Source organism: Mustela nivalis (genome assembly GCF_964662115.1).
Source record: "Mustela nivalis genome assembly, chromosome: 4".
NCBI lineage: Eukaryota > Metazoa > Chordata > Mammalia > Carnivora > Mustelidae > Mustela > Mustela nivalis.
The window spans coordinates 9,208,623-9,226,416 of record NC_139023.1 but is presented as its reverse complement, the minus strand read 5'-3'; the positions used below and the strand labels follow the sequence as shown (position 1 = coordinate 9,226,416).

Here is a 17,794-nt window from a genome sequence, read left to right as displayed (position 1 = left end):
ACCACAGGTGATGACGAAGGGGCTCTGCTTCTCTGTAGCAGCCATTACAATAAAAATCTTTATAAAAAATTATTTCACGATCAGCAAGAGAATTTTACTGGTATTAGTGGTAAAGGTAAGAAGAGAAGAGTGAAGAGAGAAGAGTGTATTTGTTTTAAAAGTGTGGCAAGGTAATAACATGACATGGGAAGGTAATAAATTTCTTCTGTATGTGCTCTGCTGCAAATAAACTCAAAAGAGAGCAAGATGGGTATTTTAAACAGGAAACATCCACTGATAATGCCCATTGTTTTACTTTATACTTAAATTACACAAGCAGAAAAGTTATGCTTATTAATAGTTTAATGTATGAAGGAAACATCCAGATTTCTGAATATGAAGGTACATATCTCACATTAATTTAAGTCTACATAAAGTAGAGCCTCTATACTGACATATTGAAATTTACTTTCTGCTTAGCCTTTTCTGTTATGTAAACAATTGTACATTTATTTGCCATTCTAAAACTTCAGGATCAAGTTTACATAATTTTGCTAAATTTCCGTGTTTGCTCAGAAGCAGTTTACAGTACTAAAACCAACCAGCCAAAGAACAGCTTCAACAGAAAGTTATGTCCAAAGGGGAAGAGGGAAAGAAATAAAGAAAAACGATAAGAAAAAATGCTAACTAAGGTAAAACGGATGTTGGTGGGGAATGGGCAGTCACAAATGTTCACAGAAAATAGGTCAGTTAGTAACTTCTTCTGCAAAAAGCCTACACACTTCAGTCAAGCACATCAGTAGAATGATTTGGGAGCATAAATTTTTTTCGGCCACTTGTGATTTCCTCTGAATGAAAAGGAATCTGCAGGCTAACACGCTGATCCTCATCAGCCAAGCTGGTTCATGTGCACACTGTTCATGTGAGGGGCCCAGGGTCCGGTCCACACCTAGGAATGTAGAGCATGTGTTTTATTAGATATGACATATTTAACATGTATCTGATTAAAAGCAGAACTCTTAAAAACTAAGTAAGTGCTCTTATTATCTATGAGCTAAAACAGCTAAATCTCATTTAATTTGCAACACACTTGAAAACAATGAAAAGCCCCTTTTGTTTGTTTTCCTGCCTCTCCTATTTCTCAAGCAAGATCTGATTTATTGTCATTTTTTAAAAACCATTACCTGAATGCATACAGACTGATGCCTGACGAAGGAAAATGGGTGAAACATTAAGCATACACCAACATAAGCTAAAATATACTAATCACTAATCATTTCTGTGAATTTTTAGAGTTATAATTATGCTCTGTTCTGACACTTATAAGACATATAATGATAAATAACCTCTAGATGGTCCTTTTCATACTACTAGTTAATTCTGAGGTATAAAGTTACAACACTTTGTAATTTAAAATCCTTTACTTACCATCTGCTACCCAATGAAATATGTCATGCCTTTTATAATTTTCGCTTCAATCACTACAGTTGGTACCATTTTCCATATCCTCTTGCTGTATTAAATTTCCCTCAACTACCCATATTCACCCTACTCCCTCACTAGCATGATTTACCTGTATCCTATTTGTCTTGGCATCTCATAAACACTCAAGAAATGTTCCCTGAATGATCGGCCTTACCGTTTGAGGGCCATTATTTTCTGTGGAGCTTGAAACCATCTTTATCAGGGAGTTCCAAGAGGGGTCTGCAGCATGAGGGCCATTAAATATGGGTCCTCCAGCACCATCAGGAATAGGTGCTACTGGAGGAATCATTGCATTCCCATACACAGAGAAAGGCATACCCTTAAAAAAAGAGAAAACATAAATTATGCACATAGTCATATCTTCAAGTCACTGCTTATTTTCCCAAATAAAATCCATAGCCTTAAAAATGAGACTTCATTTTATTTTGAAAAAGTATGTTACTGAAGTAATCTAAAAATTATTTTCCATTATATGATTTCTTCTACCATTAGACTATACATAAGCCTACTACAGCCAAAATATTTGGTCAAAAACATTTCTCTAGCCAGATTTTGACCCATAATTACAGGCGGACGCCTGCGCATCATTTCACAAATACTTATCCACTTGGAAGTAAAACAAAGCTAATAATAAGAAAAACATTTAGAAATATAACAGTGCTTATGTAAGTCACCATTACCCCAACTTTAGGAAAGTCCATGTATCCTGCAGGAACATGCTGATGGAATGTACCAGAAGGAGTTACAATTCCTGTACTCTCTCGCTCCATTGCTTGATGCTGTGAGAACACCCCTGGATCGGACATTGGCCTATGAATCATAGGATTTCCCATACCAGGGTTACACCAGTCTACTTTGTCTGAGGGAAAACAAAAAGTTAAAAAACGATAGCTGGTGATCTCTAAAACCAAAGACAGCAAGATAAAACATTTACTCTATTTCTATCTAGAATTTTCCACATTGAATTGTGCATTCTTTCAGAATAATGACTTACTTTTAAATATTTACTGCAGTATTTCCATGTGTAGGTAGTGATACAACAGCCTAATAACAACAAACAACAATAACCTCATAGTAACAACTGTCTAAATACTTTGTGTTACAAAAGAAAAAAACCAAGTTAAGATAAGAGCTAGAGTCCAAAAGGAAATATTAGCATTTTCTTAACATGATGAAATGAAGACAGGAGTATGCTTGCATTAGATAAAGTCAATGAGATAACATGATAACAAAAAATGGCCTGAACTCTTAAAGCTGATTAGTGAAAACCAAGAGATATGAATACAGATCTTTTAAGAATGACTGTTAACGTTAAGTATTATTTATAATACTGTAGTATTTTAGTTAAATCCATAAATTTAAAACTTAATTTCTGGCAGGCAGAATAGCATGTCTTACCTTGATTGCCACCAATCCCTTCAAAGGACCAGATGCCACTATGCCCTACTGATGTGGATAAATTACTCCCAATAACAGATGGAGCTGAAGTTCCAGTTTGCCTGATACGTGCAGAACGTTCAGTCCCAATAGGGACTGGAACTTTTCTGTCCTGAGAGACATTGCTGGGCTTTTCTGACCCTAAAGGTACTGATGATGGGGCAGGCGAAGGTGCACGAACTCCAGAGGATACTGACTGTGCAGGAGAATCTAGAGAAAAGATATTTTGAAATAGTATACACGTCATCTATAGAGGGCATCATTTTGTAAAACCAAATCTTACATTCTGAAGATACCTTATATATGTGTTCTCTGAGGAAAAATGAAATATGATAATAATGCTTAAAAATTATGCATATTAAAATTTGGTTAAGTTCCACGACTTTCCAGTCATTTTTTAATTTGATTCACAGTTTTTCCATTTGGTTACATGATAAAATGTGAAGATGTCTGAATACAGATGATGTAATATAACCCATTAAGTTAATTAATATTTTAAAAAATGCTTGATACTGAGTAAAATAAACAACCACAACAATAAGAAGACTATTTTTAAATTTAAAAGGCTAAATAACAACAAAACAGACGTGGAGGAAAATCATGCCTGTATTGGCAATTTCCAAACTGTATTCCTCGAGAACACACAGCCCTTGGTATGCTATGACAAAAACAAAGGGATTCAGGTAGGCAACAAATGTGGAAAATCTAACTTGAGAAAAAAGTTTCCTTAAATCAGAACTTCACAGAAACTTAATATGCTGATAAAATACCAATATAGGGCTATGCCTCACTGCCCAATTTGTTTTATTGTATCATATATCACATGGGTATTCCACGAACAAGCTTTTCAAAATGACAATGTAAGCTTTATGTATCAAAACAAGGCAGGTTCTTAATATTTGGGAGTATTCTGAAGTGATTCAATTTCTTCATGCACTAGAGAGAAGAAAAAACAAGAACAACCCAAATTGTATTTCTTGTGAAAGATTTAAATATCAAGCACATTTAAATTTAAAAAAGGGTGTAAATGGTGGAGCCTGAAGCTTAAAAGTCAAAAGAGTTACCTGCTTATTTACAATGTACTCATAACTGCCTGACTGTATGTCCTAGATGCCCTAGGGATAGTCAAGAATAGTTTTCCATTTTTAATCATTATTTCATATAAGGTGTGTGTGTGTGTGTGTGTGTGTGTGTGTGTGTGTATTACTCCAAAGGGATTCAGGTAGCTAATAAATTTGCAAAATCAATCAACCTATCTATCTATCTGTACCCGGGTATATATACACAAAAGCACAGTGCCTCTACTTCCCAAGGTACTTTTCAGGGAATTTGAAAAAGAAAAATTCAGTAGAAGTATTAGTCTCAATGAATTGTAGTAATATTATTAACTTAAAAAAAAAGGATGTGAAAATACTTTATAAATTATTATTAATAGGACATAGAGATTATTGGGGAACAAAAACATGAAGCTTATGAGCTTATCTGCACAAGTAAACCAAGAAAACTGTTAGTCTCTAATGAAAAATTAAAATATATCATCTGTGGTTATGGATCCACTAGCATTCTTAACAGTATTACTTTTAATGAATCGTAAGAAAATAGAAAAGCCATGTATGTGTCTTTGAATAATTATATCTATTTCTAAATTCACCTTAAAACTGCACTGGTATAAGAAGGAATTCTAAGATGGAGGTATAGCAGCACAACTTGTGATTCTTCCAAAATCTTTCCATAAAAACAAGCTACCAAGTTAGCAAAGCCAAACACCTCTGGATAACATCTATAACAAAACTAACAAAATAGAGGCACCTGGGGGGCTCAGTTGTTAAGCATCTGCCCTCAGCTCAGGTGATGATCCCAGGGTCCTGGGATGAAGACCCAAGCTCCGCATCAGGCTCCATGCTCAGTGGAAAGCCTGCTTCTCCCTCTCCCACCACCCCTGCTTGTTCCCACTCCCCCTGCTTGTATTCCCTCTCTCACAGTCTCTCTGTCAAATAAATAAACAAAATCTTAAAAAGATATATCCAAACAAATCAAAAGATACGAGTAAATGGGGACAAATCACTGATGGCTACAAGACCTCTGTGGTATCAACATCTGTGTGGAAAGAAGCAGTTCTCCAGACCCAAGAACAGAACAGGAGAACAAAACAGTCAAAGGTACTCAAAGAAAAGGAGAGAGCAGGCCAGTCTGATAAGAGCGGGTCAAACTGGGAGAGTTCTGCCTATGCATGGTCATTGCAAGGAATTAACAAAAAGATCTGAAGAAGCTGGAGCAATAGTGACCCTATGAACTCTCAAAAATATCTGCTGAAGACTCATTCCACGATAAAGCCTCACACTACTAAGAAACTTCTGGGAACATATTCCAAGTTGAGCAGGAAAGGGACAATAGAAGCAAAGCAGACAAAAGATCCAGTAAAGAGTGGGGGTGTGAGAGGGTAAGGATAACAAAGCCAGATTTAATAAAGTATTAAGGCCATATTTTTGCATACTTGCCTAAATCACCAAATTCTAGAGCCTTTAAGCTAAAGAAGGTAACTGATCCATGTATCCTTTCTAAAAATTCAGGAAAGTTCATTTAATTTAAAATTGTAAAACAGAATAGAAATGCAATCAAATTCCATACAAAGTTATTATATAAACTAAGAGATATGGACCCAGAACATTTTACAGATAGTAAAAGCAAGCCAAGAAGAAAGCTGTATTCTAATATCAGGTGTATCAGAAACAAAGCTATACTCTAAAATTCCAATGTGAGCTGAAAGAAATGAAAGGAAAACATAGGAAAGAACAGCGTAATTCAGAATTAGTAAAACTGGAAACAATGAAAAAATTCAGGAAAGCAGTAGAAATGAAAGAATATTCCAGAACGTATAAGGAACACAAGAGATAAAGTTTTTTTTTTTTTTAAAGATTTTATTTACATTGATCTGACAGAGAAAAGAGGCAGTGAGAGAGGTAGCCCGAGCAGGTAGAGTAGGAAAGGGAGAAGCAGGCTTCCTGCTGAGTGGGGAGCCCAATGCGGAACTCGATCCCAGCACTGTGGGATCATGATCTGAGTGAGCTAAAGGCAGATGCTTACTGAATGAGCAACCCAGGTGCCCTAATGTTTTGTTTTTTAAATTGTGTATTGAAAGGACACATTTACAAACCTGAGAAGGATCAACCCAGAACAACTTTGCCAAGACAAAGTCAAAGGTGGCAAGCTGGCAGGAAGGATGGACAGATAGGACAGACAAATGAATTCTACCTCTCCTAGACTCATCCTGGGAACCTACCCTATTGGTCAGTGTCAGATCTAGTTTCTCTTCCCTCTCCTGAATCTTCCAAAAAGCAAAAGCAAAGCAAAATACCCTCTATATTCTGTTTAAATGAATGGAGTAACTAGGCCTGCCTAAAGACAAGCCCCCATTTAAGAGATTTGCCCACTTCACAGCCATACTTTTATCAGGAGACAGTTTTCTGCTTCTTCCCTGCAAGCTTACTGGATTAACGACAGGTGTCTGACTGAAGAGTAATTCATTTCAGGCTAGCAGCAGTCTATGTCTGACATGGCCTGACCTGAACACAGGCGGTAAGCAAATCATATTCCTCATTCAGAACGGTACAATTGATGAAACAAAGAAAAACTGGTTTAACTAATTATGAATTGAATCTTTGAGGACCATATAGAAGATGAGATTATGAAGGAGGCTAGGCAAAGAGGAAGTAAACAGAAGAGACTCACAAGACACAGACCATGAGTCTGTCATAAATCCTCTAAAGAGAGAGAGAAGGAATAGCCGAATGGCTCTGAAGCTGGCCCTGGATCAAATCCTGCATGGGTCTGCAGACAGTCCTTTAAAAGTCAGTACCATTTTCTTTGAGATTCCTTTGGTGGGTCTATGTTCTTTGTTATAAAAAGCACAGAATTATTATAATCTCTTTTCTCATCTCTAATTATAGAATTAGAAAAAAACACAAAATTCAATTCAGAGTCATCATGTTGTTTTAAAATATGCCAACTATATACTGAAGAAAAAACAGGTTTTAGAAGTTGTGTGCACTCTTAATACAATTTTGGGAACCTTCTTTTAAAAAAGAACACCAAACTGCAAACACAAAATTAGGTATAGGACCCTGGCAGGGTCCCTTGTAAAAAAGGCACCCTGAAGCTGAAGCTTCACTGGCTTCATGGTAAATCAATTTCAGTTTTGAAATGACAACAGGTCCTGAATTCAAAATGAAAGAGCAATGTGACTTACAAATTTAAAAAATACTCCTGTAGGAAAATTACTGTACTTTCTTCATCTTTCTGTTCAGGCCATCAAGATGAATGTGGTTGGTCATGACTAGCTTACAAAAAATTTTTTAAAGGTTACAGAAAATAGAATAGAAAATACCAGCATGGAACATACGTTGTAAGGGGGAGTGCTATTTTGTAAACGTATTATTTCAGCTCTACACTCACATGACGTGTCCTGGCTCACAACGTAAAATTACTTCCTTCCTTTCAAAATTTTGTTTTTACTGCTTTTTGATCTGATAACAGTTTTCTAAGGACTGAATGTCAAAATGGCCCATTGACTAAATGTGCCCAGAACTGAAACTCACAGACGACAGCCAGTGATCAGTAACCAATGCACGAGTCGGCAGTGTTGGTAGGAGAGATCTTAACAGTCTGAATGGAGTAAGGGTTCGGGAGATCTCTGCCCAGCCTTTTACATCGAGAAGGTTCTTGGGCATCACCAATCTATTGTTCTTGGACCTAAAGAAAGGATTTTTCTTTTCCTTTCTGAAAAATATTTTTTAAAAAAATTTAAAATTTTTCTTTAAAAAATTTTAACAGATAAATCTGTCCCCCACATCCCAACTTAATTTGTCAGGGTCCTAGTAACATCTTTATATCCTAAAGGAGAGGGAATGAGAAGAGGAACAGACTATATGGAGAAATATGACAGAACCTGTTCAAGTACATAAAACCAGACAAATATATTATGAAAAGTAAATCACATGCCTCCACAGTTAGTTCTACAACAGCATCCAGAATGGCAACTCTTAAGGAAACTATGTACATAAACACCGAAAACAAAATTTTGATAGACTGGAATAAATGAAAACACAAAGCTACATTCATGTGAACAGATTACCTAAAAAAAAAAAGCTGAAAGTCTGACAAAACAAACTAAATGGTCACTAAAAAAGTAACAGTATTAAAATTTATATTGAGGAAAATGCAGACTAGTTAAAAATTCAGTATTAGAGGTAAAAGCGGGAGTCTTGCGTAAATCAATCACTTAAATGATTGTAAAACAAAAGACTCTAATTATAATTCCTTCTATATGTATGAGCTGTCCTTACACTGTAAGAGAGTTCCCTTCCATTCTGAAATCTTAATTCTTAAAAACAATTTTTAATGAAAAAATTTAAAAAAAAACTTAATCATTATGGACTTATGGATTCTTAGACTTTATCCAGTGAGCAGCCATTATTCACTTTGTTGATCAAATTTTCCTGAATTTGGCCAGTGGGAGTCTCTCTCAAGCTGCTTCATGTGTCCTGACATGTCCCCATAATTTTGAGCACTTAAGTACTCTCTGACACCTAAGACTTCACTGGCTCCCTGTATGCCCCAGCTCTTGAGTCAGCTATTTCATCGAGAAAGCCTAGTTTCTTTCAGTAGACAGACATATTTAACAGATAAATCTGGCACTGGATGTGCTCACTGCTGATGAACATTAATTGCTTCTAGGCCCTTTCAGTAGATAGAGCTGGTGGGAAAAGAGCAACTTCATATGATTTACTCCAGTATACGGGTAACTGAAAAATCGTGAGTTCACACTGATCATCTAAATCTAATCCAATTCCACAGGGTTCTTCTTTGCCTTACTTCATTTCACACCACCTCTTCTCACAGTGAGGACTGTGAATTGTATCATTAATACACTCACTTGCTCAATCCTACAATAAACCCCATAATTTTAGAATTGCTTATCCATAACATTATACAAATCCAATGTCCTATGTAGAATTGCGAGATTTGTTTGAAATCTTTTTGTCTTTAAACTGAGGGCATATAAAGTACTATGGTTTTGTTTTTTTGTTTTTTTTAGATTTTATTTATTTATTTGACAGACAGAGATCACAAGTAGGCAGAGAGGCAGGCAGAGAGAGAGAGAAGAGGAAGCAGGCTCCCCGCCGAGCAGAGAGCCCAATGTGGGGCTCGATCTCAGGACCTTGAGATCATGACCCAAGCCAAAGGCAGAGGCTTAACCCACTGAGTCACCCAGGTGCCCCCTAAAATACTATGGTTTAAGAGTTTTGGATTTTCTTTTAGTAGGTTTGTGTCAATAACTTGAAACACAGGTAAGTTTGTTTCCATTTATGCTCAATTTTAGTGTTTTTCCTTCATCAAAGTTAATTTTTTTTTTGGAATTTATAAGCATTAACCTGATTACAAAAGCAAAACTATTATTTTTACTCAAACACGTACTACTGCTTTGCCTGTTCCCTTATTACACTGTCTCAAAGTCTGATGAGGAGTTAAGAACATAGTGTCAGAGAAACTCTCCACAGATTACTTATTAATTACAAAGGGAAAAATGATAATTTGACAGTACAGAAACCTGGCATACATGACCTTAACCAAATGATCAAATTTAACAGCACCAATAATGGTACAAACTAACATATTGTGCAATATCATGTACTGAAAGAAAGATACAACATTGACCATATAGTAATATTCCTGTCAAAAACACATAAATTAAATTTAATCATGAAGAAATATCAGAAAAACAAAATTAAGGGGAATTTTACCAAACCATTGATCTGTAATCTTCCAAAGTCCTTCTCTGAAAGACAAAGAAGGCTGAAGGAACAGTCCAGATCATTTGATACTAAAAAGACATGGAATTGAATGCAATTTGTGATCCTGATTTGAATCTTGGATGAGAGGAAATAAAAAATATTATTGGGACAACTGGTGAAAAGTGAATATGGAATATTATGGATAGTATTGTCCAATGCACAATTTGCCACCTGTACCATACATAGCTGTGGACAGAATGTTCTTGTTTTTAAGAAATATTATCATTTAGGGTATTCAAGGCAGAATCGGTTGATATCCGCAACTAACTCTAAAATGGTACAGAAAAAACTTCTACACACCCACACACCCAGAAATATACTGCAGGGAGAGAGAGGAATGTGGCAACATGTTAACAATTGGTGAAGCTGAGAAAAATATATAAGCATTCTTTGTACTATTCTTACAAGTTTAAAATTATTTTTTTAAAGTTAGACTTGAGAGACATAGTCTAATGTGATACATTTACCTTGAGTGATTCATGGTTCAAAAGGGAAGAAAAAATCTATAAAAACTGTTTTAGGACAACTGGGGATATTTGAATAGGGACTGAATATCACATGATATTACTAAATTAATACATTAACTATGTGACAATGATACTGTGGTTGTGTAAGAAAATGTCCATACTTTTAAGATGCACACTGAAGCTTTTAGGTCTTAGGTATTAGGTATTATATCTGAATCCTACTTTCAAATGGTTCAACAATAAAAAAAAGCAAAGAGAGAAAACAGCAAAATGTTTAAAAAATTGGAAATTTTAAGAAATTACCAATCAAAAGGAATATGAATGCTTCTTAAAGTATTCTTGCAACTTCTCTGTAAGTTTGAAAATTTCTGAAAATTTTTGAAATAAAAAGTTGTTGGAATGCATCACTGAAAATTTTAATGACTTCAATGACATTCTCTATCAGCAATGGATTAGAAAACCTAATCTATATCGTTGCATTGTTAATGCATTTCAACAAAAACAAAATCAAGTGAACATAAAGCCAAACCAAAAAAATTAAAAAACAAACAAACAAAAAAATGAAAAGCCCACACACTGAATTTACAGGGCAAAACAACTTATCATACTTTGTGAATTTCATCCAAAAATTTCTGAGTTTATTTCCTAAAGTAATAAATATTACCATCTAAAGTAATAAACATTAATATCAATAAGTATGTTTTTATTACACTTAAAAACATTCTCTGCTTCTAAGAATCCATTCTATTTTAAAGATTAACTGCCAAAAAATTTCAGGTTAACACTTTTCAATGAGTAGTCATGTTGCAATTTTAACTCCTTTTCTCCCAATTCCTCTTTTTTCATGAACATAAAAATAAAAAACTATCCTTATTTTTATATGTAAGTAAGTGAATATGAATCATCTATATGTATATATCTTAAGAAATCTGTATTCCTATGATGGTTTAATTTCAGCTCAACATACTCAGAAGACACTAACCCAGATCCGTTATACATTTAGGGATAAAAATTAATTTTAAGAGGAGTTAAGAAAAAAATCAAGTAGGTAAAATCACTAAAAAATAATGATGTATTTCAGACTTTTTATTTATTTTTAATTATTTATTTGACAGAGAGAGGGAACACAAGCAGGGGAACTGGGAGAGGGAGAAGCAGCAGGCTTCCCCCTGAGCAGGGAGCCCAGTACAGGGCTCGATCCCAGGACCCTGGGATCATGACCTGAGCTGAAGGCAGACCCTTTAACGACTGAGTCATCCAAGCATCCCTATTTCAGACTTTAATCATTTGCTATATACAAAAATGTTTGCTCCTATGTTCCCATTTCATTAGTCTTGATATATTCAAGACTTGCTCATAGCTCTTAAATCATTTTTTACTTTGCCTACTTAAAACCTTTTGCTTTTCAGGAAACATATACACAAATTCTTCTTATGCAATTACAACATAAAGTACTCACCATTCGATGCTGATGAACATGGAGTCAACAAACTAAGTGGGGAAAAATGTTGTCTGTTAAAGTTAGCAGCTGTGGGTGCTCCTCCAAGGGGTGCCCCAGGTCCATACATCTGACCTCCTGAAAGGTTTGAGGCAAAGTTTCCCAAATGCGTAGAAGAAGGTGTTACAGAACCATACGGCGAGTCCATATTGACAATACCTAGAATTAGAAGAGAATTTATAATTGTTACTTGTAGGAGAAAAAAATAAAAAAAATAAAAATAATAAAAAAAACAATTCCAAGAGGTCCCTAATACCCCAAATATTTTAGATGGCTAAAAATATTTCTCCTTGCTTATTCTCCCAGTCTATTGACTCATCATTTATTTCCCTCTCTCTAAAGATAACTATATAAAAAAAAAACAATTACCAAGGAAAATTATTTTTGTATTTAACTTTAATATCTGATATTTTAATTAGTTATTATAGAATACATGTAGATTTCATATCAACATTGGAATTTAAATTGGCTTAATGGCCAAGGAATTATATAAAATTTTATCTTTCAAAATACTCAGGGGGAGGGAGAGAATGATTAGGCAAAGCAGAGACAATTTTTAAGGTACTGAAAATACTCCGTATGTTACTATACTGGTAGATCCATGTCACTGGACATTTGTTCAAACCCACTGGACATCTGAATGTACCAACACCAAGAGTAAATACTAATGTAAAACACAGACTCTGGATGGTCATGACAAATTAATGTAGGTTCATCAATTCTAACAGATGTCCCACTCCTGGTGGGGAATGTTGATAATGGAAGAGGCTATGACTGTTGGGGACAGGAGGTATCTGGGACATCTCTGCACTTTTCTCTCAATTTCCTTTATACTCTTCTGTGAACCTAAATGTGCTATTTAAAAAAAAAAAAAAAATCAAGTCTTAAAAAAAACTACAGAGGGAAAAAAACATGGCTATCCTTCTACTACGGACAGATCTGTTGATGAGCACTTTAAGTGGCCATTCTTTGTAATAGGTAATAGAGAAACAATCTTCATTGAATGCGTCCTGATGCAATGCAGTTTGAGGTTCAAAACATCACCCATCCAATGATTATGCCAAAAATGTTTGACCTGAATGTAATCATGGACTTAGAAAACAGATGAATCTAATCTAATATGTGGGACATTCTTCAGAACAACTGGACTCTGCAAAGGATTCAATGTCAAGAAAAACAAAGGAAGGTAGTAAGATATTTTAGGCTGGGGGAGACCTTGGAGACCTAACAGGCAAAAGCAATGTGTAAACCCTGATTGAATCCTGGATCAAAAGGGAAAAAAAAGAAACGCACAGGCATAATGGGTGTATGTGGTATGATGGTACTGAACACGGAGTGGTACTGCTGAATTAATGTTAATTTTCTTGAGTGTAAATATAGTGGTTCAGTTGTAAAGGCAAATATGCCTGTTTTATTGACCTGAATCAAGTTATATTCCCCTCCAAATGGACTCTAAAATTACACTTCAATGTTAATTTTGGTCTAATGAACTGTACACCCCCCCAAAAACCTCACCTCCCTTATAGAGCTAGCTTTTTTCCTATACTTTTCCACAAAATAAGAATTTTTTCCTCTAAATCTTAATTTTAGTCTAGATCTCAACACAGTACCTAGATTTCATATTTTCTGAAAAGTATTTTCAGTAAATTTCAACAATCATAAAAATGAAATATAAAAACATTTCCAGTGTATTAGTATATAATGCTCGTTTAAAATTAAATTATATTTATTTTAACATTTCAGTACTCAAGAGAAATTATGTTATCTTTAAAGTACACATAAATATTTCCATCAGTCCCCATACTGACCATGTTCATTACACTGTATTCACATGGCACAGAAATAGACAAAATAACATCCAGTCCACATTAAATTTAGAAATTTTTGGTCCCAGAATGTCATCTCTACAATAACACAGACTGGCAACCTTTCTGCAAAAGGCTGAACAGCAGTATTTTCAGGCCATTAGAACATGAAAGTAGCTATAACACAATATGTAAATGACTGGGCAAGGCTGTGCTCCAATAAAACTTCATTTATGAACACTGAAGTTTTAATTTCCTATTTTTTTGTGTCACCTATTATTATTTAAAAATTTTTTTTTAAGTCATTAAAAAAATCTTACACTATTATTGAATCTCAGTTTTTAAAAAGTTACAAATGTAAAAACAGACAGCAGGCCATATTTTGCCCACCGGTGGAGTTTGTCTATCTCTGGACTGGCATATCTTTATTTATTTGCAATGTTCATATTAAAAAACACATAGCTCTAGATGCAACTTGGTATCCTGGACTGGATACTGCAACAGAAAAAGAACATTACTGAAAAAACTTGTGAAATCTGAATAAAGTCTGCAGTCTAGTTAATTATACTGCATCAATATTAATCTCCTGGTTTTAATAAATAAAGGATTATATAAAATATTTACATTGGGGAAAGTTGGGCTAATTATAGAACTTTTCCATAAATCTAAAAAACATTCAAAGTAGAAAATTTTAAAAAAAAGCAACCATTCAAAACCGGGAGATCTTTAAATCCTCTAGTAATATCAGCATTGTCTAATAGAACTTTCTATGATAATAAATTTATTTGATATCTGTACTGTCCATTATGGCAGCCACTAGCTATATGTGCTTATTAAGCACTTCAAATATGGCCAGCTTAGAGCCACTATAGAAAACAGTATGGAGATTCCTCAAAAAAAACCCAAAAAAACAGAACTGGTATATATGATCCAGCAATTCCACTTCTGTGAATATATCCAATGAAAACAAAAGCACTAACTCAAAAAGATACCTGCATTCCTAAGTTCACAGGAGCATTATTACAATAGCTAAGACATTCCTCACCAGACGAATAAAGATGCTGTGACGCACATGCACATGTGTGTGCACACCCACACACAGGAATATCATTCAGCCTAAAACGCAATGAAATCTTGCCATCTGCCACAACACGGATGGAACTTGAGGGCAATATGGCAAGTGAAATAAGTCAGATAGAGAAGGACAAGTACTGTATGATCTCACCTATGTGGAATCTAAAAACAGACAAATTCATAGACAAAGAGATCAGATTTGTGGTTACCAGAGGTGGGGAATAGGAGGAAGAGAAATTGGAGGAAAGTGATCAAAAGATACAAACTTCCAGTTATAGGGTTCATAAGTACTAGGGATGTAATGTACAACATGATGACTACAGTTAACACCGTTGCATGATATGTATGGAAGTTGTTAAAGCAAGAGTAAAATCCTAAGAGTTCTCATCACAAGGAAAAGTATTTTTTTTTCCTTTTTTCTTATTGCATCTATATGATGATGGATGGTAATTAAACTTATTATGGTAATCATTTCACAATATATGTAAGTCAAATCATTATCTTGTATACCTTAAACCTATACAGTGATGTCAGTTTTATTGTAATAAAATTGGAAAACAAATTTTAAAAAATATGGCCAGCTTGACTGAGAGGAAATTTCTCATTTTATTTAATTTTAATTTAAATAGCACATATGTGATTAGCAGCTACCTTATCAAAACTATAAAAACTATGTAGCTCTGTATTTTTCTCATTATTTTAAAAACAAAAAAGACAGAAATGAAATCAAATTTTAAAAAGCTTTATTATTTTACGGGGCACCTGGGTGGCTCAGTGGGTTAAAGCCTCAGCCTTCGGCTCAGGTCATGATCCCAAGGTCCTGGGATCGAGCCCCTTATCGGGCTCTCTGCTCAGCGGGGAGTCTGCTCCCCACCCCGCCCCCGCTTCTCTCTGCCTGCCTCTGCCTACTTGTGGTCTCTGTCAAATAAATAAATAAAATCTTAAAAAAAAATTAAAAATGAAAAGATTTATTATTTTTTAAATAAAACTTCTCATGGCATTCTCTTATTAAATGCAAACATAAGAGACTGTTTTATCTGAGACAGAAAAATATACTTGATAAATTTATTTATGGGAAATTCAAGATAAAAGCCACTGTGGCTTCTAAAAAGATTTTTTTTTTTTTTAAATGCCATACTCAACACATCTCCTACTCAAACAGCATTGGAGGTAAGTGGATTCAACAACCTCTATCTGGCCCAGCCATAGAATAAAATTATTAGAAAATGACCAAGAGTTTTCCTATCACTTGTATAAATCAGAAGCTGCAGAATGTGAGAAAGTATGAACTTACCTGAGGGACTTGGAGCGGGTCTCTGTAATGGTGGTCTAAAACCTGGAGCTTTGGAAGTATCAGACTGATGTAAAGGATCTGAATTTGGCAAATATGAGGATTTTCCTGATAGCATAGATTCTGGTGTTGACTGAGATGAAACAACAGATCCTCCCCAGAAGGCATGAGCAGAAGTAGGGCTGTTTTCGAACAATGTGCTAAAGGGCCCAAATGGTAAGGGGGCACTGAAATTGGGAGCAATAGGCTTATTTGCTGGATGTACTGAATTTTGACAAGCACTTTGTGTACTTAAGGTTGAAGGTAGCTGGACAGAAGAGGGAACACTGTGAGGTCTTTTAATGTGATTGACACTGAGGACTGCAACAGATGAATTCTGCACTGGAGCTGGATTCTTGTGAGGGGCAGTTGTGCCATGGGAGGGTGGTCTAATAGCAGGGGTTTCCATTTTAGGAGCAGGCTGGGAGCATCCCATTTGTGTCTGAGGCATAGGGTAAGTCACTGGGGCAGTAGAAGGCACCGCCACTGGAGCAGAACTTGTTGTTGCTAAAGGAGGAACAGTCATTCTAACTTCCGGGGGAGGAACCTGAGACTGCTGAAGAGGTGGTCTTGGCTCCTGAGAAACAGATCCCGGAGGCTGTTGCTGAGCAGAATGAACTGATGAACTCCCAGAAGAACTGCTGCTGTTTGAAAGTCTACTGTTTGTAGTTTCTACTACTGGTGGACTACCTGCTTCCTGTTCAGAGGAAGATGCCCCTTTGTTGGGAGATGCTGTTCCACAATCCAAAGGGCTGTTTCTAGAAACCCCTCCTGACTGGGCTGGTGGTGATGGGGAAGATGGGGATGATACTGGGTAGTGTTCTTTGGCAGTAGGCATAGGATATGTGGCATTTGTGGGTGCAGTGCTGTTGTTGCTTGCTGTCGTTGTGACTGTTGTGGTGGTGGCATTGGATGTCTTCACAACGGTGACAAAAAGCTGCCTTCGGACAGAAGGTGAACTTGGACTGCCATTTGTAGATGTACCAGGCACCGTTGAAGCTGATGAACTGGTTGTAGTTGTTGGACTTGAAGTTAAAGAACCTGCTGAATTCACCTGAGAACCACTGCTATTCTGATTGCTATGGCGAGGCACCATGTGAGGCTTAGGCGAGTTAGTAGCTCTGGCAGGGCTCAAAGGCCTGACAGGAAAAGGACCCCAAGTGGATTGAGCTGGTGGAAAAGTACCTCCAAAGTGGGTCATGGGCAACCTTGGTGGACGGATCTGCTGGAAAGTCTGAGCAGCAAGCAAAGCATGTGCAAACTGTGGAGGAGGATATGCTAATGGAAGAGAAACTGGAAAACCAGGCCTCACATTATTTACCGGGTTCTTAATGGTTTTATGAGTAGATGCAGAAGAAATTGCAGGCACAGTGAGTGCTGTGGCAGTTTGAGATGTTGATGACAGAGCTACAGTCGTCATTTTAATTCCCATTAAGGAACTGTTAGCAGCAGTGGTGGTAGGTGCTGATGACCCTATTTTGGAATTTGCTGAGGAGCTTTTCAAACGATTCTTTGGAATAAGTTCATCAATTTCTTTGTCTGGATCCTTGATCAGAGCATTGATCAACTGAGTCGCTTGTCTTGTTGATTCAGTGCCACCCCTGTAAATTGACCAAAAAAAGAAATTAGGCCCAATTTCCCCTACATTTAAATAGGTGAAGCCTAAATTCATTCAAGTATGTGTAAACATACATACAGAGAATAATAAAAGTTAAGCAGCAATTTTCTAACTACTCTTAAGATATTTTGAAAAGCAATCAACTGCCCTGACGTGCCACTGTATTTTCCAAAGGGATAGTGACTTTTCAAAAAAAGGTCATTTTCCTACCATAAAATATATTAGTTAGAGAAACAACTATACTCAAAAG

At 35.9% G+C, this 17,794-nt stretch overlaps 1 protein-coding gene across 7 annotated transcripts in view; it reads right to left on the bottom strand.

Annotated features, from left to right (window-relative positions):
- Positions 1-324: 324 nt before the first annotated feature.
- The window catches only part of ANKRD17 (ankyrin repeat domain 17), a 160,251-nt gene continuing 142,781 nt past the window's right edge, over positions 325-17,794 (bottom strand). For all 7 annotated transcript variants that reach the window (XM_082727716.1, XM_082727717.1, XM_082727720.1 and 4 more), the window contains 6 exons: positions 15,891-17,527; positions 11,679-11,876; positions 2,863-3,111; positions 2,145-2,323; positions 1,619-1,783; positions 325-928 (listed from right to left, as the gene is read on the bottom strand). In XM_082727716.1, coding sequence (XP_082583842.1) covers positions 869-928; positions 1,619-1,783; positions 2,145-2,323; positions 2,863-3,111; positions 11,679-11,876; positions 15,891-17,527 — 2,488 coding nt within the window. In that variant the 3' untranslated portion in view covers positions 325-868. The remainder of the gene's footprint in view (positions 929-1,618; positions 1,784-2,144; positions 2,324-2,862; positions 3,112-11,678; positions 11,877-15,890; positions 17,528-17,794) is intronic.